Source organism: Diceros bicornis, chromosome 17 (genome assembly GCF_020826845.1).
Source record: "Diceros bicornis minor isolate mBicDic1 chromosome 17, mDicBic1.mat.cur, whole genome shotgun sequence".
NCBI classification, from domain to species: Eukaryota; Metazoa; Chordata; class Mammalia; order Perissodactyla; family Rhinocerotidae; genus Diceros; species Diceros bicornis.
In genome coordinates, this window is record NC_080756.1 from 6,563,352 (window position 1) to 6,587,411 (window position 24,060).

Here is a 24,060-nt window from a genome sequence, read left to right on the forward strand (position 1 = left end):
AACTCTATCATTAACCAGTAAGAAATAAAAAATGAATTAGAAATGACCATTTATTTAGAGTTCACTACATATATCGGGTACTTTACATACTATTTCATTTCATATTTACAACTTATCCTGAGGTACCATTACCTCCATTTGCACTGAAAGCGACCAAGGCTCAGAACAATGGGGAGCCTTGCTCAGGGTCCCCAGGCAGGGGCGCAGAGGCAGGGCTGGAGCCCAGGCTTTGTCTGACCCCAAAGCCCACTCTTCCCACTCACAACGCTGCCTCCATAGAGAGGTTTACATGGGTGAGAAGAGCTGACAAACGTGGACTCATTCAACTGTGTACAACTGAGTTTGAGCAACATTTTAACTTCATTTTCAGGAGTGGCCCAATAAGGGAGTGCTTGGTCAACGTTACAGACAGAATCAAGAGCCTTCTTAAATGTTCTTAAAGAACATTTATAAATACACACACACACACACACACTCAGCATTAGAAATGATTTGAAAAATCAGATCTTAGCTCAAAAAGATAATTAACAATCAACTTTTATTGTTCATTAAAAATGAACTTTCTAAAATATTAGTAAATCTCATTTTTAGCTCTGTTTTGAAGTGTTGATACCAGTGAAGTAACATTTTCCTTCTCTGAATCTTTTCTTGTAAAATTATAGTTTTCTCTTTTTCTAAAATAGCGGGAAGCTCCTTCCAGTTCTTAATAAAGATGAAGGGGGCGTCCATGGACTTGAGGAGCTGCAGAGGGGCGTTATGGTGAACAGATGTGTTTCCACAGCTGCCAGCTGTCATCACATCCTCCACCACAGGAACGGAGCCATAGGAGCAAGCCTCGTATATTCTGTAACATTCCGTGTTTACTCCTGCAGGGCACAGTGTGAGATCACTCTGAAGCAGAGCATCTTGATAATTTTTAAGGCTTTCATTTGTTTCCTGAGGCTGCCACCTAGGAAACCAGAAAAACAACTGTGGTTTTCACTTTACTAAGCACATCTTTTGTGAAAGAAAAGATTTTCTCTTTTAATGTCGGTTACAGGAAATGGTGAACACATGATAGAGATGACAGGCAGAGGAGATAAGGAAAATCTTGCCCAAGCAGATTTCTTGAAAATATTTAAGACTTTGAAAAGTTTACTGCTACACATTGTTAAAATCCAGTGGTCACCATAAAATTTCTGAATGAACGTTAATTCAGCCAATGCTTTCTGTGCACCAGGTCTCCCTTCTCTGCCTCACCCCCTAATTCCCTGCCCTCATGGAGCTTATATTCCAGTCCCAGTGGGGAGGAGAGCCAGCAGGACAAATCAGTAGATTAGTTAGGTGTTAAGTGCTGTGAGGACAGATAATGCGAGGAGTGAGGAGGGAGTTTCTGAGGGGGTACTGCTGCAATTTTACACAGGTCACAGGTACTGTCTCATTGCAGGGGCGTCTGAGCCTGGGGCTGGAGTGGAGGGAGCAGAGCACGCAGAGACGGGGGAACAGAGTGCAGAGCGACACAGAGGCCCCGGGCAGTGTGGGCCTGGCTGCCTGGCGTGCTCAAGGAACAGCAAGGATGCCGGGGGCGAAGCAGAGTGACTGAGGGGCACAGGTGTAGAAGAAAAAGTCAGAGCATCTCACCATGCAAGGTGTTGATCAGAGGGGTGGCTGACCTGACCTAGGTTTTATCAGAATTGATCTGGCCACGGTGCTGCAAATCGACTGTACAGGGGCAAAGGCGGAAGCTGAGAGACCAGTTAGAGAGCCGGACGTGCACTCCGGACTGGTCCTATGTCCTCAGTGAAATAAACAAAAGGGTCATGAGGTAAGAGCAGTTGGGAGGAGAGAAGAAGGTGTGAACAGTCTTCTAGGAGAGTGGGAGAATACCTGGACAAGGACCTGTATGACTGCTGGGCACTTGAGGGTCAAGGCCATCCATTTAGAGCACGATCGAGGGGCATCTTTCTCTAAGTGTGTTTGGCCACATGGGTGCAGGTATGGAACAGGTAAGAGAACTGGACTCAACCAGTTAGGGTTTGCTAGACTAGGGACCTAAGGAGCTGGATGCTATGTAGTCATGATTGACGGTGAAATTTAATGGGGTAAAGAAGAAAGTAGAGAGCAGGTGAGCGAAGGACAATGACAAGGTGGTGGGATTAACGGAGTGCAGCTCCCAGCTACTGTGGGAGTCAGATTATTACAGGGAATGAGCTGGAATGACAGGAGATGGTTACAGAGAGAGATGCTGGAACTTGCGATCATGGAGAAGATGCAGCATGTGTAACGTCAAGTTCTGGGGAATGACCACAGCAGTGAATGGCTGAGGTCAAGCGGGGCCCAGATCACTGGAGGGGAGGAGGTAAAGGCACTGCAAGACCAAGGTGATGGAAGGACTCTCTATGTAGATTGGGAATCACCAAGAATTAGGCCGGAGTAACGTTGGAGAAAGTAGGTGTGTCAGGAACGAAGCTCTTCAAAGAATTAAGGGGATAAACCCAAGAGTCAGTAAATGACTTCGAAGAGGGTGTGCTGGCATGAGATTCAAAATGGGAGGTTTTAGGGAGGGAAAGGGAGAATAGTCTGGAAGCAGCAATGAGAAGAAAGGAGGACACCTACCTGGCTCAATGGTATGAGAGGAATTACAAGAATAATTCTATGCCCACAACAAGCGTTGCTATTTTATGCCCTCCCTCAGTCCACTCCAGGCCCACTGTCACCTGCCCCTCCATCATGGTAAACATGCTCCTGCCTCAGGCCCTTTACGTTGCTCCCCTCTCCCTAGACCACTCTTCTCCCAAACAGACACAGCTCACCCCTGTACCTTCTTCAGGCCTGTGCGTAAAGGTAACCTTCCTACTAGCGCTTTCCTTGGCCACTCCAAAACAGCAAATGCTCCACTTCCGATCCCTCATCCTCTCGACATCCCTCCTCTGCTCAACTTTTTTACACAGCATTTATCATCTTCTGACACACAACATATTTTATGGGTCTGTCTCCTCCAACAAGCACTGAAGTTCTAAGAGGGCGTGGACCTCTGACCGTTCTGTTCACTGCTGTATCCCTCATGGCTCAAACAGTTTCCAGCGTATAGCAGTTGCTTGACAAATATTTGTTGACTGAATGGATATAATATGGTTACACTAACAATAGAGTTGGGAGTTATGCTTTTTAGAAGAGAGTGTCTGCTACAATTAATACATTTCTAGATATAGAATGACATTTTTTAGGCACTACTTTTCTGATGACTCTGCTTTATACACATGAAACTCCATTTATGTAAAAACAAAATGAGTGATTCCAAAATTTCTTCCTTCACTCCATGAACACGTTTCATGATTACCAAGTAAAAGATGGAAGAAAGTTAACCCTATTAAATCCATCCATCCATCCACCCATCCATCCATCCATCCATCCATCCATCCATCCATCCATCCATCCATCTATCCACTCCCCACTTATCTTAGGCCTACTTTGTGCAAGGTCCCATGTTACATCTGGGGATTCAAAGAGGAAGATGTGGCTCCTGCCCTCAGGGTGGTGTCAGGTTCCTGAAGGTGTGGGGAGTACTGCACGCCAGTCTTGGAACACTGACCTGGTCTGCTGAACATCTCACGGATGAACCTCAGACCTTATTAACATTCATACTTTCCTTGTGACAAGTCTGCCTAGCAAATATTATCGAGAAAACCTGAACAATTGACATTTGCATATGGCAGCACTAGTGTTCCTCTTCAAGATGGACTCTAGCTATAGGAGATTCTATTTTTTTTTAATTAACCATTTTATTTTATTATTTTTTAAATTATTATTATTTTTTTTGGTGAGGAAGATTGGCCCTGAGCTAACATCTGTGCCAATCTTCCTCTACTTTGTGTGTGGGATGCCGCCACAGCATGGCTTGATGAGCGCTGTGTAGGTCTGCGCCCAGGAGCTGCACCCGTGAACCCCAGGCCACCGAAGTGGAGAGCATGAACTTAACCATTACGCCACTGGGCCAGCCCTCCCTATTTTAAATGTCTACGATCCAGTTTCTTCACAGCTTTAATTAAAAATATATCTCCTGGGGAAAGACTGGTATTAACAGAGTTAACAATGTCTCTTTGGAAACCTGTACTGCTACATAAAGCAACTCTGATTGGAGAATAAAATGGATGAATCAGGTAAACATGGAACTTACTGTTCTCTTGCTGAAACCCAACAAAGCTTATCATTCCCATCCTGTGTCAAAATGTTCATTAGCGCTTGTCTGGATGAATTTTCATAAATGGTTCCTAAGAAATTACATAAGTAGGGCCTTTCATTATGCAGCATTGACCAACTTGCCTCCACCGCAGGAAAGTTTCTATAGCTATAAAAATAAGGACGTGTGAGTTAACAAGGATGACAACAGGACTAGCAATTTCCATAACCCAGCATCTTAGATAGCATGATGACATTGGGAGAAGTAATTTAAAATATGACTTTCTAAACCCTAAATTGGAATTTTCCCTGCTTACTTTGGAAAAAGTCCCTGAATCTACTGACTTATAAAAAAAGATTCTCAAGAAGGAAGGGAATCTCTCCCATTTTTTCCTGCTTCTATGTGCCAGGCACTGCTTGAAGCTCTTTACGAGCATAAGCTCCATGAGGGAATGACGTGACATCTTGTTCATGGCCAAGTCCCCTAGAATGGTGTCGCACCTATAGTAGATACTCGATAAATATTTGTTGACCGACAAAAAAAACCCCCAAAAGATTCTCACATTGATATCTTCTATAAAATTGCTATTGAGACTATGTGCCTAAAGCGCTTTGCTTTTTTTGGTAAGGAAGATTGGCCCCGAGTTAACATCTGTGCCAATCTTCCTCTCTTTTGTATATGGGGACGCCACCACAGCATGGCTTGATGAGTGGTGTGTAGGTCTGCGCTCGGGATCCAAACCCATGAACCCCAGGCCATCGAAGCGGAGTGTGCAAACTTAATCACTATGCCACAGGGCCGGCCCCTGCTTTGCTTTTTATATTCTTCAATTTCCATCACACACTTGTTGTAAGGCAGGTTGTATTCAAGACCTTCAAAGTATAAGTAATCCTGTACATTCACAATGATCATGATTTAATGAATGTTTTAGCCAGGTGATGGAAAGATTACAGAATACATATTGCTACAGCAAAGAGCTCCAACTCCAAAGACTTTTCCAGTAGATTTTCAAAAAAGATACTTGAGAGCCATACAGGACAGGCCTGTTATAACTGGCCCATTCTTATGGGCATTTGGAAATCACAAGGATCAAATTGTGTGCCTGAAATACAACCATCAGAGCAAAGCTCTACGTAACAGTTAGTCCAAAACAGGTTTTCTCAACCTCGGCATTACTGCCCTTTTGGGCCAGATAATTGTTTGTTGTGGAGGCTCTACATCCTCTACATTGTAGGATACTGAACAGCGTCCCTGGCCTCTGTCCACTAGATGCCAGTATCACCCCCTCCTTCCACTTTTAACAACCAAAAATCTCTCCAGACATTGCTACACGTCTCTTGGGGGGCAAAACTGCCCTGGTTGAGAACCACTGATCTATAAGAAAGATATTGGCCTGCTCCAACAATACCAGAACGACAGTGTCTATCCAATCCTGTAGGAATAGGTTATGTACTGTGACTGTGAAAAAGTAATTCTTTTGTTTCAAAACATTTTACAAATTTGGCTCCACTCTAGAGAGAGGTTTTTCAGAGTGTCTTAAACCTGGATATACCTAATATAAATGTTTTTGTCTGGCCCTATCCCAAACCTACTGAGTCAGAACGTTGTAGTGGTAGCCGGGGAATATGTCTTATTAATGTGCTTCTCTGTGATATCTGTGCAGCAACTGGGCAGCAGTCGGAGGCCACATCTCGTAACCAGCCATAATATAATGAACAATGAATATCCGATTCAAACATGCTGTTAGCGATATTTTTCATAATCCATCCATTTGACAGGTATTTACTGAGTGCCTACTCCGAGCAGGCTGTTTGAGGCTGTGCAGATCAGTGGTGAATGAAAGAGACAAGCATCCCTGTTTACATGCTGATGGCAGCTTGTTTTAGTCAAGTCACTCTTAACCAAAAATCTTCTATTAACAGAAAGATAAATAAGTTTTCCATTTTAAAGAAAGACTTTATAGATGTGACATATTGAGAAACCTTGCTAATATTTAATTAACCCCTAATTTTATAGAAGAGATTTGTGCGCATTCAACCAACCTCAGTGGCAGATCTGAGCACAGTATCGTGCTCCTAAACCCAAGGGTACAGTGTGCTCCTGACAGAACACTGCCTGGAAAGGAAGGAGTTTTTGTTTGTTTGACTATAAATTACATCAATTCTATAATTGTTTTAAGAAGGTCTGTCTGTCTGGTATTCTCTGCTAATCATCTCTTTAGGGCACTCCTGATAAAACTGAAAATTCATCCTATGCTTGGCGCTTTAAAATGCAAAAAAGTAACTCATTTGCTTTCCTCATAAGAGGGTACGATACTCTAAACACATCATTACTGTTACTGAAGCATGAGACCAAACCATATTTTTGCTCATAGAAAAGATTGTACCTAGCCTCCGTGATCCCAGAAGAGCTATGTTTATTACAAACTTAAAACACAATCTTCTTGATTCAGAAATTCAGGTCGTAGAGTTTAGAAATGTGTAATAATATTTTGTACTTACGTTGCTACTCCTAAAGGCCATTGAAAAACATCCACGTCATTAATCCAGGGGCTGTCATATATTATGAAGAGCAGCTCCACAAAGCCTCCATTTCTTTTGAGGAACTGGTTTATCCATTCATTATTACAATGTTCATTTCCAAGCAACACAACAGCAAGATGCTGGAGTTTCTGAGTTTGTATTAAATTTTGTGCATAAAGTAACCACTGAGTGGCATAAAAGATCTTTGCTTTTTCTCTTCCATTTAAAATGAGTACCACATTATTCACATCAACAGAGAAGTACCCTGGGACTACAGCTGGACCAGTGATGAAGCTGTTAAAAACAAAACAACAAAACAAGAACAAGAGATAAGCAAACAAAAACAGAACGAAAGTATTAGGTACCAGAAGTTTTCAGTCATTTTATATAAAATCTACAACAAGATTTAATCTATATTCTTTCTGGAAACATAATTTCTATAATACAAGTTGTTTTTGAACAAGTTTGGATGATGGGGCATGGCTGTAGATTAACGGGGAGCTTTGGCTGTAGACAGCTCGACTTGCGTATGATAATCAGGAATGTGGGAGCTTTTTTTTTTAAATTTTTAACCACATTCAAAATAAGTGCTGGCTAGAATTTGAGCTGTTGAGCAAAGAAATACAAGTGAACAGTGTGAAACTCTGTGTAGTTCATAATGGAAAGGTGTTTAAGTCAGTAGTTCCCCCCTCTTTTATGTTCTTCATCTGAAGGAAGTCTCTGAATCAACGGATGAGAAAGTGTTGATGAACTGGGAAATGGAGGATGGCATTCTAAACATTCATGAAGGTTAAGTCTCAAAAATATAATGTTGAGGAAAAAAGCAAGCTGCAGAACACTCACAAAATATGATAATTATTTGTAAACTTGAAAGTATATACAAAAAATTATTTACGCTTATATACCTAGTATAAGTATAAACATAAAAATTAGAATGGGAGGATACACGCCAAATTCATCACAGTGATTGTCCTGAGGAGGAAAGAAGAGGAAAGAGACTGGAAACAGTACAAAGAGAGCTTCGCTTTTACTGGAAATATTTAATGCTTTTAAGAGGAGGGTTAAATATCTAAAGCGAATGTGACAGAGAGCTAGAATCTGTTAGTTCTGGATGTTGGGTAAACCGGAATCTGCTGTATTATTCTGTTCTTTACTGTATTTAAAAACATTGTCATAAAAGGAATAGTTTCATAACTCACATTTTCATATTATGTGCTGCTTAGAACAACCAATACCACTGAAATATTTTAAACTAGTACGTATTAAATATTAAAAAATACCACTTAACCTATCTTAAAATTAGTCACAGTGGTCCTGGATTCTTTACAACCTCCTCAACCATTTCTTTATAACCTGCTAGAATCTTTTAATCTTTAGTACAAATATGCTGTAATCCTGCTTTTATTGCTTATTATTGTTGGGGATAAAAACTAACATTTGTTGAATGCCTTTTATATACACGACACACAGGCATTTTCCACGGGTCTCTATTCAGCCCCACAACAACCCTGCAGAGCACATCAGCCCCATTTTGCACTTGGGAACTCAGGCTTACGTTGCACAACCTGTAAAGGCAACGCTAAGATGTGCATCAAGATCTGTCGAACTTCAGGGCCTGGGCTGTTCCCACGACATGTGGTTAACAAAGACTAGAGTTAGTAGATACTAGTTAAAACAAAAAACCTAAATATATATTTTGTTTGTGTATATGTACTGTGTGAATTCTGTGACATTCTGTGACAATGATAATAACCTACAGGGGTCAGAACTGTGTTTGAGCTTGCCCTGAACGGACCCAGCAATGGAGGCAGCCAATGGCACAGTGATTATTTAGCAATTTAAGAGAATCTGCAGAATCTGAGGGGCTAGAAAACACGTGAAGGATGATGATGACGGTTCTTATAGGTTCACAACATTTGTTATGGTAGTATATGAGCACTTGGTCTCGCCTTTAGAATTACAGGCAGGTATAACCCTTAGAGCAGGAGAAGGCTGCCAGTCCTCCTTTCCCACCCCCGGTCAATTTTATGACGGAAGAACAGGAAACCTCGGGAGAGGTTACATGACTTGCATAAGCTGGTAGACACCAGACAGGCAGTGGTAGAGATGGGACTCAAACTTAGTTATTTGACATTAAGCCCATAGATATCATGTGCCCAAACTATTTTAGAGTGCTACACAAACTTTTATGTTAATTTTTTTAAAGACAAAATTAAGGATAACATTGGCAATTATCTAATAATATTTAATTTCGATTTCTAAGTAGATAAGATAGGAATGTGCCTAAAAACATTTTTATCAGGACAATTTATAATAAGAGCATCTAATAATACCATGAGTCTTTAACTATGCCCTGAGAGACATGTCTTATCTGTTATTGCTTATCTTTGATATAAGTGTTTTAAAGACTAGTCTGTGAACTCCCTGAGAACAGGCAAAAGTATTTTACTCACTTTGAAATCCTCAGAGCCTAGTACGAACTAACGTGCAGGCACTCAGTAAATGTTGAATGAGTAAGCAGTAATCCTCTTTAAGGGAGTTATTTGCTCTACCAACTTATTTAAGTTCTCCTACCACATTTAAAATATGAATCAAGTTACAAAAGTTCAATTTAATAATAACTTTCCAGCTATACATTTATTCTATAAAGTAGGGCTTATGTATGAGATATTACAGTATACTTATGCATGATGAAAGGTGTATTTTAGTTTCCTAAAGTTATTAGTCAAGCACCAATCATAAAATTCCATTAACAGAAGAATAAACATATTTAAGGAGCTCATATACAGAATTTTAAAAAGTGATTTTCTCTTCTAGGTTTCTTAGCATAAATTTAATAGTCAGCAGCCCCTAATTTCCAATGTTTAGTCTTTTTCTGCTTGGCTCAGTTAAACATTTTTCTCCTAATAAGCACTTTTAATACTCAGAAAATCCAAAGAAATCATTCAAATATTGAATTCTAAACTGATCGTGAACAGAACATATTTTTTAGACTCCAATATAATTACTGTTTCTTTTTTTTTCTAAATTCAACAAGTACTACTGAACAAACACTATATATACATCATTGTTATATTGTGTGAGTTATAGATAAGATTACTAATTTTCCAGCTAAGATTCTGGCAAATGCTTTGATAAAGAATAAGCGTGAAAGCCTAACAGTCTACACGCCTGTCAGCCATTGAATTCTATGTCATGTTTTTTGTTAATAAACAGTTTTAGAACATTCAGTTTTATAAAATAGGTATCCCGAACTTACGAGTGGCCCTTTCATTTGAATAGCCGCTGCAATTCGCCCTGCTTGTGCGGTCAGCATCACTGCCATGACCCACACCTTCCTGATTCGGTGCTTATGATGGAAAACTCCCACTCTCACACAGGCTTGCCCAGAGTGGGAGAAGGGGCACTATGAAAAATTAACTATATAGTCTTTGTTTACCAATGACTATGTGAGACCTGCACTGATCTATGGGCCAGCATTTGACTTAAATGTAGTATCAGTCACCACTAATATTAGCTATAACAGCTCTCACTCACCGTGATGAGGAGTGAGCTCACTAACTTCTTATAATGGTCATGTCTGGAAATTCTAAAAATAGGATCAGACATTTTTTCTCTCCTGATCTTTAGAAATAAGTTCAACTTTTTTGTAAGTAGCAGATGCTCATTGAAAATATCATAACTGAACTTTGATAACAATGAATTAAGTAATTTAGCATCTAGCTTTTGTTTTCTCAAATGTCTAGACATTTATATATCTTATGACAATGCCTGCACATGGACATCACAGGATTCTGAAGGCCGTCTTTTGGGGATGAGCAAAGGCCATGAGGAGCAGAAGTAAGATTCCTCCTAAGAAATTAAAAATAAAGTTGCCCTATGAAATCAAACTATAAATTGACATATGATGGATATAAGTACAGATAGACAAAGTTCCTTCAAGAGACAGAAGGGGTCCCATGCTAGCTTGTAACCTAACTGAACACATTAATATAAAGAACGTATCAATAGGTATTTGTGGGGAGATACACGATGGAGAGATAATAGACAGTAATGGAAACAGAAAAAGAAGAACTGAAAGGTAGGGCAATGTCGCAGTATCTATTTAAGTAATAGTAAAAATAATAAAACTATAACAACAAGACTTCTATAGTGATTACCATGTGCCAGATACTGTTCTAAGCACTGTACACCTATTAATGCATTTAATCTTCAAAACAATCCTGTGAATTAGAAACTATTATTTGCTTTATTTTAAACTGAAGGAAATCCAGGCACAGAGAGGTTAAGAAACTTGCCCAAGGTCAGACAGCTAATAAGAAGTAAAGCTGGAACGTGAACTGAGATATTCTTGCTCGAGTGTGTGCTCTTAGCAACTCACTCACACTGCTACACTGCCCAGAGGCGACAGGGCTTCACCAGGCTGACTCAGAAGTTCAGTGTGCCCCGTATGTATTCATATTCCGAGCACAGACTGTATGTTACTGATTCAGTGGTGAACAAGCAGTCATCTTCCCTTCTGAAACACACAGATTTGAAAGTACTACATACAGTTAAATCCCATATTTTGAGTCCATATTTAATCAAACAACCTTCAAATATTTGGGTATCATTTGTAGCCTGCCTACATGTGCTGGTCAAGCCAAACAAGCACGTGGACTGACTGACAGTTCTAGTTCCACTGCGAGTGATTTACTTGATATTCGGGATTACAGTCTTTGGACCTATCAGGTGATAAGAATCAGCATTCACGAGCCTGATCAACCTGGAACACTGATGATACTCTTTCTACTTCCGCCTCAAAATTGTTGTGAGGCTGAAATTAAATGATATAAGCTCTTTGTAAACTTAAAGGTTTATTTAAATAGAATATATTTATGCATATTTACAAGTACCTGATAGTACTTAGAAACGCTTTCAGTATCTTCAAGATGAGCCATTTCTTCTGGTTCGCTTTTGGTCAAATAAGGATGAACGTGTTGAGACATTTAAATGTTAGTACCCATGTAGCCTGATTCAACCCAAAACTTGCAATTCCATAGGGTTTATTAATTTTGGATAAATAAATTATGTACACTACTTTTCATGAGCCTAAAACTTTAATTTGTTGTTGTTGTTGTCAGTGCTGTGGAGTGGATTCCGACTCTTAGAGACCCTGTGTACAGCAGAGTGGAACCCTGCCTGGTCTTTTTGCGCCATCCTCTGACCTTCTGCTGCTCTATCAGACAATGCTGCGCTGCTATTCATAGGGTATTCATGGCTAACTTTTTCGGAAGTGGGAGGCCAGGTCCTTCTTTCTAGTCTGTCTTAGTCTGGAAGCTCCGCTGAAACCTGTCCACCGTGGGTGACCCTGCTGGTATTTGAAATACCAACGGCAGAGCTTTCAGCATCACAGCAACATGTAGCCACCACAGAATGACAACTGACAGACAGATGGGTGGTGCAGTCCCCTGACCTGGAAAGGAACCCGGGCCTCGGTGGTGAGAGGGCTGAATCTTAACCACTAGACCACCAGGGCTGGCTAAAACTTTCATAAGCTGTTTAAAAAAATCTGCTCCAATAGTGAACTTCCTTGCATACACAGTTCTCTTAAATCCTAAGAGGAAATAGCATTTCTATTTGATCATAATATAAAATCTCAGGTAAAAATTTCAGAAGGGAACAGTAAATTAGTTTTTCTTTTGGGGGTTAATGCTGTTTGCTCAAATCCTTTGCTATCATTATAGTAACACTGTATGCTAACTTCTCTATGAACTTTTAAGAATTTTTCTGAAAATTCTATATATTGTGGGTAGAACTGTTAGACTAATACCCATAACACATGTTTACTTTCCACATAGCAAAATATTAGATTTATAAGCATAATGCACATTTACTTTCAAATGCCCAAATCCAACTATTGTAAGTTTAGCACTATGTATAAACTCTGAACTGGGATTAGATTAACAGAAGCCTGGAGATGAAAGGAAAAATAATCATTACCAAAGACAATTTAAAAACCTGTGTACTTTTCAAGAATGATTACTTTGAAAAGATACATGCAATGAAATTGCTTTCCAAGTGTGTATAAAGTAAATAAAGATTTAAAGGAGCAGTAAAAATTCAAATAAAATTGAAATGAACCATAGCTGTTTCTCTTGATTTCTGTGGGAAATAAATAGAATCCTAATAGAAACCAGAATCTTTGATTCACATTTTTTCCCCTAATAATACAATTGTTACATGAAATAAGCATTTAAAAATAATTATTTTTATTTCAATAAAAAAGCAAAATCTAATAAAAAATAGCATTCTTCCATATGATAAAATTATCATAATTTTTCTAAATAAAATGATCTTAATTCTATTTAAAAATCTTCAGAAAATATGCAGTCATAGATAAAAGTTTTATAAAAATAACAGCACAAAAGTCTTAACAATATATTGGTTTTATTGAATCTAAAAAAGAGATTTCTGAGTACTGCAGTAAAATGGTAAGCTATGCTATCAAATTGTGATAGAACTCATATATGAAATATGTTTTAATAAAAATTTTGAAACTCATAGCAATAGCTTTGCTACCACTTGAATATTATGAAAATATGTGAACCTATTATATGAAAGAGAAAAATAAAAATACTTTTAAGTTCACATATTCTTCTTCCAAGATATGGAATGTTAAATGCTTATCAACAATCAAATGTTACAAAATGTGGAGCATGAACTTTTCCATATAATCAGAAATGTTTTGATAAAAAGGAAACAGACATGATTCCAAAAATGTGGTATTTTGTAACATCCAATTTCATAAGAGAATGTTCAAAGTAAGCTTTAACTATGAATATATATTCATGAGATTTATTTCTTCAGTCTTCACAACAAGTTGAGGTGGAAATATGTTCTATAAATATATTTTTCTCTCATTTTTCTCCTAGTGTTTATATAAACACTGCACAGCACGCAGCAAAGGTTAACGCTGCACAGCTACTACCTGTAACGTGTTCTTCCTACAACGGCATTCCCTTCTCTCCACGGAGCGGTCCCATCAGGGGGATCAAGTAAGCCTTCAAAAATATGCTCCCAGAGGTACAAACCTGGTAATTAAAAAAACAAAAACAAAAATGTTTACCGTCTGGTTTACTCTGGTGCGTGAGACGAGTTTTGTCCTGCTCTTTTCTACCATTTGACTAGGAAACCAGATTTGACTCCTCTTGATCCAAGAGGAGTCAGGCAGTGCTACCAAGCAACAGCTCAAAATCATCAGTGTGGCAGCTAATGCATGAGAAACTCAGAGGTCATCAGTGTAAAATGTGGCACAATGTGGGTCATATTAAACACGATAATCTCTCTTACTCTAAATTTGAGGAACTCCTAGTTATCACTGGCCCTTTACTGTATTTTATCCTGAAATCTGTTATATTACAAATGTAAGTTAATATATGATTACAACTGTTCCTATATTATACCTGGGGAGATTCACCATTTTGTGCCAAACACAACCAGAGGAGCTCATGTATACACACATACATTCATGATGTCAAGGAGATATCACCTCCTCCTCACTTCAATACACATCCCTCCCTGCAGGACGCCCTCTGCAGACAAACGCCACTGCATCTTTTCTCGTTAGGGCAGCCCCCAATGTTTTATCATGATTTCACCTGAATGAAAGCTCTGAGAGTAGAGGAGAGTGTGTCACACAATGAGGTAATTTGGGAGCCCTATTTTAGTTACATTGAAAGATGTGTTTGTTTCCATTCTCATTACACCCTGGTACTAAAGGACACACAAGAAAACCATGTTTAGAGACTTGGCCAATCAGATAAAGCTCTCCAAACACGGTAGGCCAAATAATGCCTCCCCCTACCTAAGATGTCCAAAGATGTAATCTCTAGAACCTGTGAATATATTACCTTACATGGCAAAAGAGACTTTCTACTTGTGATTAAGTTAAGGACGCTGAGGTAGGGAGACTATCCTGGATTATCTGGGGGGGCCCTATCCAATCACAAGGGTCCTCACAAGAGGGAGGCAGAGTGAGGAAAGGATGTACGAGGATGGAAGCAGAGGTCAGAATGACACGGAGCCATGAGTCAAGAAATGTGGGCTGCCTCTAGAAGCTATAAAAGGCAAGGAAACAGATTCTCTTCTAGAGCCCTCAAAAGGAACAGAGCCCTGTGGACACATTTTGGACTTCTGCCTTCAGATACGTAAGATAATTAATTTGTGGTGACTACAGTTAATAATACTGTATTGTATATTTGAAAGTCACTAAGAGAGATCTTAAAAATCCTCACCTCAAGAAAAAAAATTGTAACTATGTGTGGTGACGGATTTAACTAGACTTATTGTATTGATCATTTCCCAATATATACAAATATCAGATCATTATGTTGTATACCTGAAACTAATATAAGTCAATTTCATCTCAATTAAAAAAAGATAATAAATTTGTGTTGTTTTAGGCCACCAAATTTTTCGTTATTGTTTATGGTAGCCATAGGAAACTAAGGATTATGTAGTTATAGATTATGGTACCCGGAAATGGCGTTCTGCTGTAATAAATACTTAAAAATTTGGAAGTGGCTTTGCAATTGGATAATGGGGAGAGGCTGGAAGAATTCTGAGGAGCCTCAGATAAAAAAAGCCTAGATTAGATTGCCTTGAACAGATTATAGGTAGAAATATGGATGTTAATGACTCAGCTAGGGACAACTCAGAAGAACGTAAGGAGCACAATAGAAAAAAACCTATATCATTCTAGAGAATACCTAAATCACCATAAGCAGACTGTTGGTAGAAGCAAGCACGTTAAAAGCACTGCTGGGAGAGTACAAAGGAAACAAGGAACTTGTTAGAGACTGGAGAAAAGGGGATCCTGGTTATATAATAGCAGCAGAGAGCTTAGCTGAATTGTGTCCTACAGTTATGTGGAAGGTAGAATTTGTAAATGATAAACTTAGATATTTAGCAGAAGAGATTTTCAAGCAAATTGTTGAAGCTGTGACCTGGTTTCTTCTTGCTGATTATAATAAAATGCTAGAGGAAAGAGATTGAGAGAAGGACCGGTAAACAAAAAGGAACCAGGACTTGATGATCTGAGAAATTCGCAGCCTATTCAGATTGCAAAAGAGGTGAAAAATCAGGAGATTCACTGTCAGGAAAGCATGCTCTGGAGAGAGGCCAAGGATGTAGCTGAACATCCTTTTGCTAGTGCTTCAGAAGGATAAAAAGGTCAGAATGTTCAGTCACATAGAAGGCTCTTTGAGGATATTAGGTGCATAATTTATGAACCTCCTCAGCCACCGCAGCAGTAGCCAGAACTATAGATGGGATTATCCAGGAAAGACCTGTAGAGGAGCTCTTGTCTAATGGAGTGAATCCTCATGACATACACAGGAGACCCACAAGGTTCTTGAGAATGTTATATCAGCAGAAACTCTGCCAGCTTGGACTAAAGGGGATAGAGAAATGTTGAAATGAAAGAAGGCTGTTGGACTCCCAAAATCCTACCAGCAAGAAACAGGCTGCTAAAACTATGGAGGTGCAAATACATGCTACTCTTCATGCAAAAGGAAGGATGACTCCAAGCGTAGAGCCGAAAGGCCAGAAGCAAAGCTTTGAGCCACAGATTATTCCCAGGCTTGAAACCGAATGGAATTTGCCTGGTTGGATTTCAAAATTGCTTGGACCAGTGACTCCATTTTCCTTCCATTTTCTCCCTTTTTGAATGGGAATGTCTATAACTGGTATCCTATGACTGTGCCTGAGGAACAGGTTGATGAAAGTGGTGTTTGATAAAACTCATCTGGCCACTGTATGCTTACTTGATTGAAAAGAGAAAAGTCTGGAAACACAAAAACCTATTAAGAGGTAGATCTAATTAAAAACTAGAATGGGGAAGTGGAAATTTAAAGAAAGAAATTAATACTAGAGATTTTATAAAGAAAAAAATTGCTAGAACTTGATGACTGGAGGCCTGGATCTGGGTACCTGAAATTTAGAGGTCATTAGTAATCTTCAAGAATGTATATTTGCATACAAATGTGAATGAATTTATGAAACACCATGGGCCAGGCATTATTCTCAGTTTACTTTCCTCTCATCTGGTACTTTCTATCCATATCCCTTACTGTATATAAATCTAACTCATTTTTAAAGGCAAAAAAAAACCCCTTTTAATTCGCTAAATTCTTTCTGACTCTTCTAACCCTCATTGAGGGTCCCATTCTCTAACTGAACAGTTGGAACACTAGACTCTCATGACACTCAGAGCAAAAATGCTTTTGTGGGCAATCAAGTTCTATCAACTACATACTATATCCCCTTCTTGGACATTCACAAGGAACACTGGCATATTAAAGGCTCCAAGAAAGACCTGCAATAAAGAACCCTGTTTAACTTTGTTCAGTTCAATGTTTCCCAAACTTGTTTGGCCATCAAGGGCAGAGGGCCACATCTTATACTTGTGTATCAAGTGTCCAATAAATATATATCTTCATGAAAATTCAGCTGACATAGGCATTTCAATATAATGATGCTTACACAACCCACTTTTTGTATCCACAAATAAAGCTCTGCTCTGCTCAAGACCAACAATAGAATACATTTCTGCCTGTGTGTGTATTTACACAGATGTTGTCTAACAAAAAGGAGAAAAGAAATATTGAGAAAAAAAGTGAAAAAATGCATCATGATGCCTTAATTAGCACATGATGAAATAAACTATAACTGTATTAACATGAACTGAATATTAGTAAACTGCATTTTACAATGCTTTTTACATGTCTTAGCTCTACACATTAACTTACCAATGGCAGCTTTGCCCCAGATTTGTACATGCAAGTCTGTTTTCCCTTTTGTGGATTTATTTAATATTTGAAGGCTAGTTTTAAATCTGTGTTCTTGCTCATTTCTTTCATCTATTTCCCAAGGATTCCATTCTTCACTTCCCAAAGTAGACTGTTCTGTGTTTTAAAAAGAGTGACAGTGTTTATCAGTAAGGTAGAGCTGCAGTTGTAGATAAATTCAAGCCATTTAAATTGGATGTTAAGGAGTTCTAATTTCATCCTAACTTCAATTTTTCAAAGAGGTAAAACAACTGAATTTCAACTGGTTAAACACACACAATTAAAAAAAATCAGAATTTAATTTTTATTAAATCTTTACTGTGAAAGATCTTCGAAATAAAACGTGAACACAAGACACAAAGTTCTCTCTCCCGAACAAAGCTTCTAAAATAAGTAGATAATACGTATCAAATTACAAGTTTAACCTTTGCAAGTCTCTATCGATTGTGTATACGTAACCTATACATAAAAATTTGACTTCAGAATGTCAAGTGTCCAACAGTTTTAGATACTATTGTGCAAAATTCTGAAAGAAGGGAGAGAGAAGCCTGAGTCCGAGCCTGACATAAGTCAAAACACAGGACAGGGGAGCAGCACTAGGAGGCGAGGCGCCCCGGCCTTCCGAAGCCCCTGCAGGGTTGGAGACGGCTCCGTGTGAACGCGGAAACACACGTCCCGAGCCCAGCGGCACTCCCGCGAATCTCCGGCCTGTGGTGACGTCCCGGCTATTAGGACGCATTTTAAAGGCGCGCGCCCCCATTTGGGGGTGGGGGGTGGGGGGTGGGGAGGCGTGGAGATCCGGGCGGGGGCAACGGGACACGCTGCGACCCCGAGCCCACGGCCGGCGACCGGGAGTGCGGGAGGAAGCGCGCCCGGGGGGGCCATCCGGACCCCAGAGCGGGGCCCAGGCGCGCGGCTCGGCTCCGCCCGGCCCCCGCCGCCCCTCGGCCCCGCGCCCGGGCGAGGCCGGGAGGGAGGCCGCCGCCCGCGTCCTACCTCGGCCGCGCCTCTCCCGCGCCGGGGCTGCCCCCTTCCTGAGGGCCCGCGAAGACGCGGCCGGCGCGCGTCGGCCGCGCCCCAGGAAGACGTGGTAGGCGGCGTAGAGGGAGAAGAGGCAGTACAGGGCGAGGAGAAACGAGCAGAGCGGCTTCCGCGGCAGCCGCATCCCACGCCGCCTTCCGGTCAGGCACCGCCGCCAACCGGCGCGGCCGGAGGAGAGGCCGCCGCTCACCGCCGCGGCCCTGGCGGCGTCCGGAGCGGGCCCAGGCCCGGCGAGGGAGTCACCAGCGCCGGCCCCGCCCCCGGCTCTCCGCTCCGCCCCGGCCCCGCCCTCCTCCCTGCCGCTCTCAGCTCAGGCCCCGCCCACGCCTCTTCCATGGCCCCTCCTGCCCGCTCCGCTCCCGCTCAGGCTCCGCCCCTGCCCCACCCTCTCTGCTCAGGCTCCGCCCCAGCCCGGCCCCCTCTGCTCAGGCCCCGCCCCCACCCCCTCAGGCCACGGCCCCTCATCTCGGCCCCCGCCCTCAGCTCCACCCATCTAAGCTCAGGCCCCGCCCACACCTCTTCCACAGCTCCTCCGGCCTGCCTCCGCCCCCACTCAGGCCTCACCCTGCTCCCCGCCCCTCTCAGCTCAGGTCCCCGGCCCTAGCTGCATCTCCTTCACCAGGCCCCGCCAAAGCCTGGTTTTAATGCGTATCGCCCTGGTTAACAGTGTGGTTAAGTACCTTTTAATATATTTATTGTTTTTTTTATTTTCCTCTTCTGTAAATTGTCCATATGTTTTGTGCAGTTTTCTCTTTATTGTTTATCTTTAGTTTTGGTTGTAGGACTTCTTTATTTACTTTACGTAGCAATCGTGTGTGTTTTTTTGTGTGTGTGAGGAAGATCGGCCCTGAGCTAACATCTGCCAATCCTCCTCTTTTTTGCTGAGGAAGACTGGCCCTGGGCTAGTCCATGCCCATCTTCCTCCACTTCACATGGGACTCTGCCACAGCATGGCTTGCCAAGCGGTGCCTTGCTTTGCCCGGGGATCTGAACCAGGCAACCCCGGCCGCCGCAGCAGAGCATATGCGCTTAACCACTTGCGCCACCGGGCGGCCCCTGCAATTGTGTGTTTTTTATATACATTGCAAATGTGTTCTTCCAATTTTTGGCTGGTCTGTTAATTTTATTTATATTAACTTTTACTGTAAAGACATTCTAAATTTCAATATAGCTGAATTTATCAATCTTTTCATTTATACTTTGGTGTGTGTGTGTGCGCGCATGTGTCTGTTCTTTAAGAAAAACTTCCCTGGATAATCCCTGAATCTTAATTAAAATTGTATTGAGTTTCTAGAGTAATTTGGGTAGAACTGACATGTTACAATATTGAGTCTTCCCACCTATACGTATTACAAGTTATCCCAGTAGCAATTATTGATAGACCATCCTTTAATAACTGATCTGCAGTGCCTCCTTGACCAACATCAGGTTTTCTTGTTTGCTTTGTGGATCTAGTTCTGATTTCTCTGCCTTTCCTGTGTCATTTACTATACCTGTAATTGTCTCAGTTACTATAGCTTTGTAATAAGTCTTCATATTTGGAAGGGCAAGTTTCTCTAACTCCTTCTTTTCTTTTTTTTTCTTAAAACTGTCTTGAGCTAGCCCTGATGGTCTAGTGGTTAAAGTTTTGCACTCTCTGCCTCTGTGGCCCGGGTTCATTTGCCCCTGGCAGAACCACAGCACCCATCTGTCAGTTGCCATACTGTGGCAGTGGCTCACAAAGAAGAACTGGAAGGACTTACAACTAGGATATACAACCATGCTCTGGGGCTTTGGGGAGAAGGAAAAAAAAAAAAAAGACTAAGATTGGCAACAAATGTTAGCTTAGGGCAATGCTTTCCTGCGAAAAAACAAAAAAGAAAACTGTCTTGCTATTCTTGGCCCTTTGCTTTTGCCTGTACATTTTAGAATTAGCTTGTAAATTTCACTAAAAAATCCTCTTGAATTGTAATTGTAATTTATTGCATTTATAGAATAATTTGGGGATAATTGACTTTTTTTTTTTTGTGAGGAGATCAGCCCTGTGCTAACATCTGCCAATCCTCCTCTTTTTTTTGCTGAGGAAGACTGGCCCTGGGCTAACATCTGTGCCCATCTGTCTGCACTTTATATGGGATGCCACCACAGCATGGCCTGACAAGCGGTGCGTCGGTGCGCGCCTGGGATCCAAACTGGCGAGCTCAGGGCCACGGCAGCGGAGCGTGCACGCACTTAACCACTTGCGCCACCAGGCTGGCCCTGGGGTAACTGGCTTTTTATACACTATTGAATATTTTAATCTATTTATGGGCCTTCAAGTTGTGCTCAATTTGATTCTATACAAGCATTGCTGCAGGCAACACCCTTGTGTTTGTCTTCTTATGGTCAGGTGTGATATCCTCGGGGGCTCAGCTCCTGATATACACATGATCAATGGAAAAATATAAGAAACGTAATATTGAGTGACAAAAATGAAGCACAGAAGGAAATGGATAGTAAGATACCATTTAAATCCAACTTAATGTCTTTCAATAAAGCTTTCTAATTTTATCCATAAAGTTTGCATTTCTTTTATTGGATTTTCTGTAATAGGTTTGGCTACATATAGCAGAGACTCAAAATAACAGTGACTTAAAAGAGAAATTTATTTTACACTCAATTAAAATTTTGAATGAAGCAAATTCTTCACTTGTCTTCATAACCCTGAAGAGGAAGAAAAAATGACAATTGACAAAAGTTTCTATTACAAGAATAATCTGTACTTTAATCAAAGACTTTCTGAATAAGAGGAATATCAACATGACAGAACTGAAAATGATCAGTAACTGAATTAGTGTCTTAATCTCTTTATGATAAACTAAGGGGGACAAAGGTAAGCTAGAAAAGCTTTCTTTGAAACAAGCTAAAGCTCATTATCTATAAAAAAGTAGTCCTTGAATCTTTTTAAATTTAAATTTTATTTTATTTTTGTTTTGCTTTATTTTTATTTAATGGTTAGGGTATTATTTTTCAAAACGTATTTTCATTTATATGATTTGTTAATAATTTATATCTGAATAATAATATATTTTTAACATGTATTGTTAATTTGCATTTTTACTTACTATGTTTATAAATTTTTTGTATTTGAAAATATAGATGTACATCATTTTTTGTACTTGAAAATATCATTTTGTGTTTGAAAGTATACTTGTATTTTAAAATATATATGTATTTTTAATTTGAAAATATTTTGTATTTGTATATATCGTATTTGATATTTGAAATCATATTTGAAATTTGATTGATATTTCAATCATATTTGAAAATATCATTTTGTATTTGATAATATAAATATACGTCATTGGAAAAACATACTTTCCTGTCCCTGCGCTAATCAATTCTGGGCCAAATCATACTTTCCCGTTTTTGACTACCCAATACTGGACCAGGCAAATCTAGCTTAGCTACTAGCTCCAGGAAGTACCTGCTCCTGGAGGTTTAGATTGTAAACCAACTCAAATAGCTTATTTATCAAGAACTTGCTTCAAAATCCTAGTTTCACTGTGTTCATCTATCCAAAGCTATTATGTCATAAATTCTACCCAATTCCAACCAGTTCCCTACCCTCCAAGACTCACCTTAAAATCACCCCGCCCAGGCTCTGAAATGCTATATGTATCCTGTCTTGATTTTCCTCTTCTGAGACTTCCATCACGTTTGTGTCCTTCCTACAGTGGTAAACCTAGGAAGCTTAGTTTTCATTGACCAACAGGTTTTTCTGGTATTCTTTTTGGGAACTGAAATCTTATGTTTACAAAATACTCTTATCAATACCATTGTTGGTATTTGTCAAATTTGAATGTTTGTCATTTTTTCCTTGTGAGTTCATCAGGTAGAGGTTGTTTATTTTTTCCTGAGGGAGTTTCGTTTGCCCTGGGTAAATAACAAGCAAAAATTGCCCTGAGTTGTGAAAATGTCTTTAGAGAGCGGATTTTGTTTTTAATTGAGTTTCAATAGATCAGGACCCATTTTCCTTTTCTTTTAATGAAGCTTAACATATAATAGACATTTTTATTGAAGTATAAAATGTAATATCTGTACAGAGAAGGACAATATCATAAATATACAGCTTAATATATTTTCACAAGGTGAACACCGTTCTGTAACTTGCTCCCAGATCAAGAAACAATGTTACCGGCACCCCGGAAGCCAGGCTTGGGCCCCCTTTCAGTCAATACTACCCTCATCCTGCACCAGAGTAATCGCCACCCTGCCTTTCAACATCATCAGTTAGGACTGTTTGTATTTAAACTTTATATAGTTTTCTGAACGGCTTCTTTCATTCAACAACATATTTGTAAGGTTCATCCATATTTTGTGTCTGCTGTTGTTGATCATTCATTCTTATTGCTGTATCGTATTTCAGTGTGGGAAGATATCAAAATTTATTTACCCGAACTAGTTTTAATATTATCTTAGCTTTTGGTTTTTGTTCTAAGTGCGTCTCGTACATTCAGATGCCACACATGTGATGTAGCAGGCTTGGAATATTAATTTTTCTGAGAGACTTTGTTTTTCTTCCAAGTTTCTGAGCAGCCAATTAACTAATTCTCAGCTTCCTAGTACCATGGGCAGAATTTCTTTCCTTTTTTTTTTTGGTGAGGAAGTTTGGCCCTGAGCTAACATCTGTGGCTGCCTTCCTCTATTTTGCATGTGGGATGCTGCCACAGCATGGCTTGAGGAGTGGTATATGTCTGCACCCAGGATCCCAACCTCCGAAACTGGGCTGCCGATGTGGAGCACACTGAACTTTACCACTACGCCACCAGGCTGGCCTCAGAATTTCCTGTTTTTTAATGGATGGGATGGACTGAAATTCTGGACTTTACTCAAGAGGTTCAGTTCTACTCCCTTGCTTCACACGTCCCTGAAGTTGTATCTTCTGTTCTGTGGGCACATATATATCAGTTAATAACTACTCTCTCTCCATTGTGAATTGCTGTTTTTATCACTATTAAATTATCCTCTTCATTATATTTAATTCTTTTTTGATTTAAATTCTACTTTACTTGAGCTGTTATTTCCCTATCAGCTTTCTTTTTGTTTTTGTTTATAATTTAAATCATCCATTCCTTTATTTTTACCTTTTTTTGTTTTATTTTACTTTAGGTTTGTCTCTCAAGTAGCACATAGTTGGTTTTTACTTTTTAACCCATATTTACCTTTCATTATAGACTTAAACGTTTTGCATACATGGTGATACTTGCTATATGTAGTCTTCTGCTAGCTTTTGTTAGGCTTTATATTTTTTGTGCATCTTTACTCTTTCTTTTGGTTTGTATCTTTGCTACATGCATTTTCTTTAATTTGCTTTTATCTTCGCCAGTGATTAGAAGAATTCTGTAACTTTTAATTTCATAATAATTTTTGTAAGTTTTGTTTTTAGTGAAGAGAACTTTTGGCCTATATTTCTCCAATTGTCAAAGTAAAATTAAAACGGTATATTTTGATCATTTTCTTCCTGGTCTTTGTGAGGATAACCTGGGTT

General features: G+C 39.9%; 1 protein-coding gene across 3 annotated transcripts; it reads right to left on the reverse strand.

Annotated features, from left to right (window-relative positions):
• Window positions 1-520: 520 nt before the first annotated feature.
• RXYLT1 (ribitol xylosyltransferase 1) lies at window positions 521-18,708 on the reverse strand. Of its 3 annotated transcripts, XM_058557733.1 has the most exons (6): window positions 18,507-18,708; window positions 17,472-17,627; window positions 13,652-13,754; window positions 6,661-6,975; window positions 4,157-4,327; window positions 521-949 (listed from the first exon to the last, which is right to left on the reverse strand). In XM_058557733.1, exons 1-6 carry the CDS (start codon window positions 18,673-18,675, stop codon window positions 532-534), a joined length of 1,332 nt encoding a protein of 443 aa, XP_058413716.1. In that variant the 5' UTR covers window positions 18,676-18,708; the 3' UTR covers window positions 521-531. The 3 variants fall into 3 exon arrangements, with proteins under 3 accessions (XP_058413716.1, XP_058413718.1, XP_058413719.1); XM_058557735.1 differs by lacking the exon at window positions 4,157-4,327; XM_058557736.1 differs by lacking the exons at window positions 13,652-13,754; window positions 17,472-17,627; window positions 18,507-18,708 and adding an exon at window positions 11,577-11,634.
• Window positions 18,709-24,060: the final 5,352 nt, after the last annotated feature.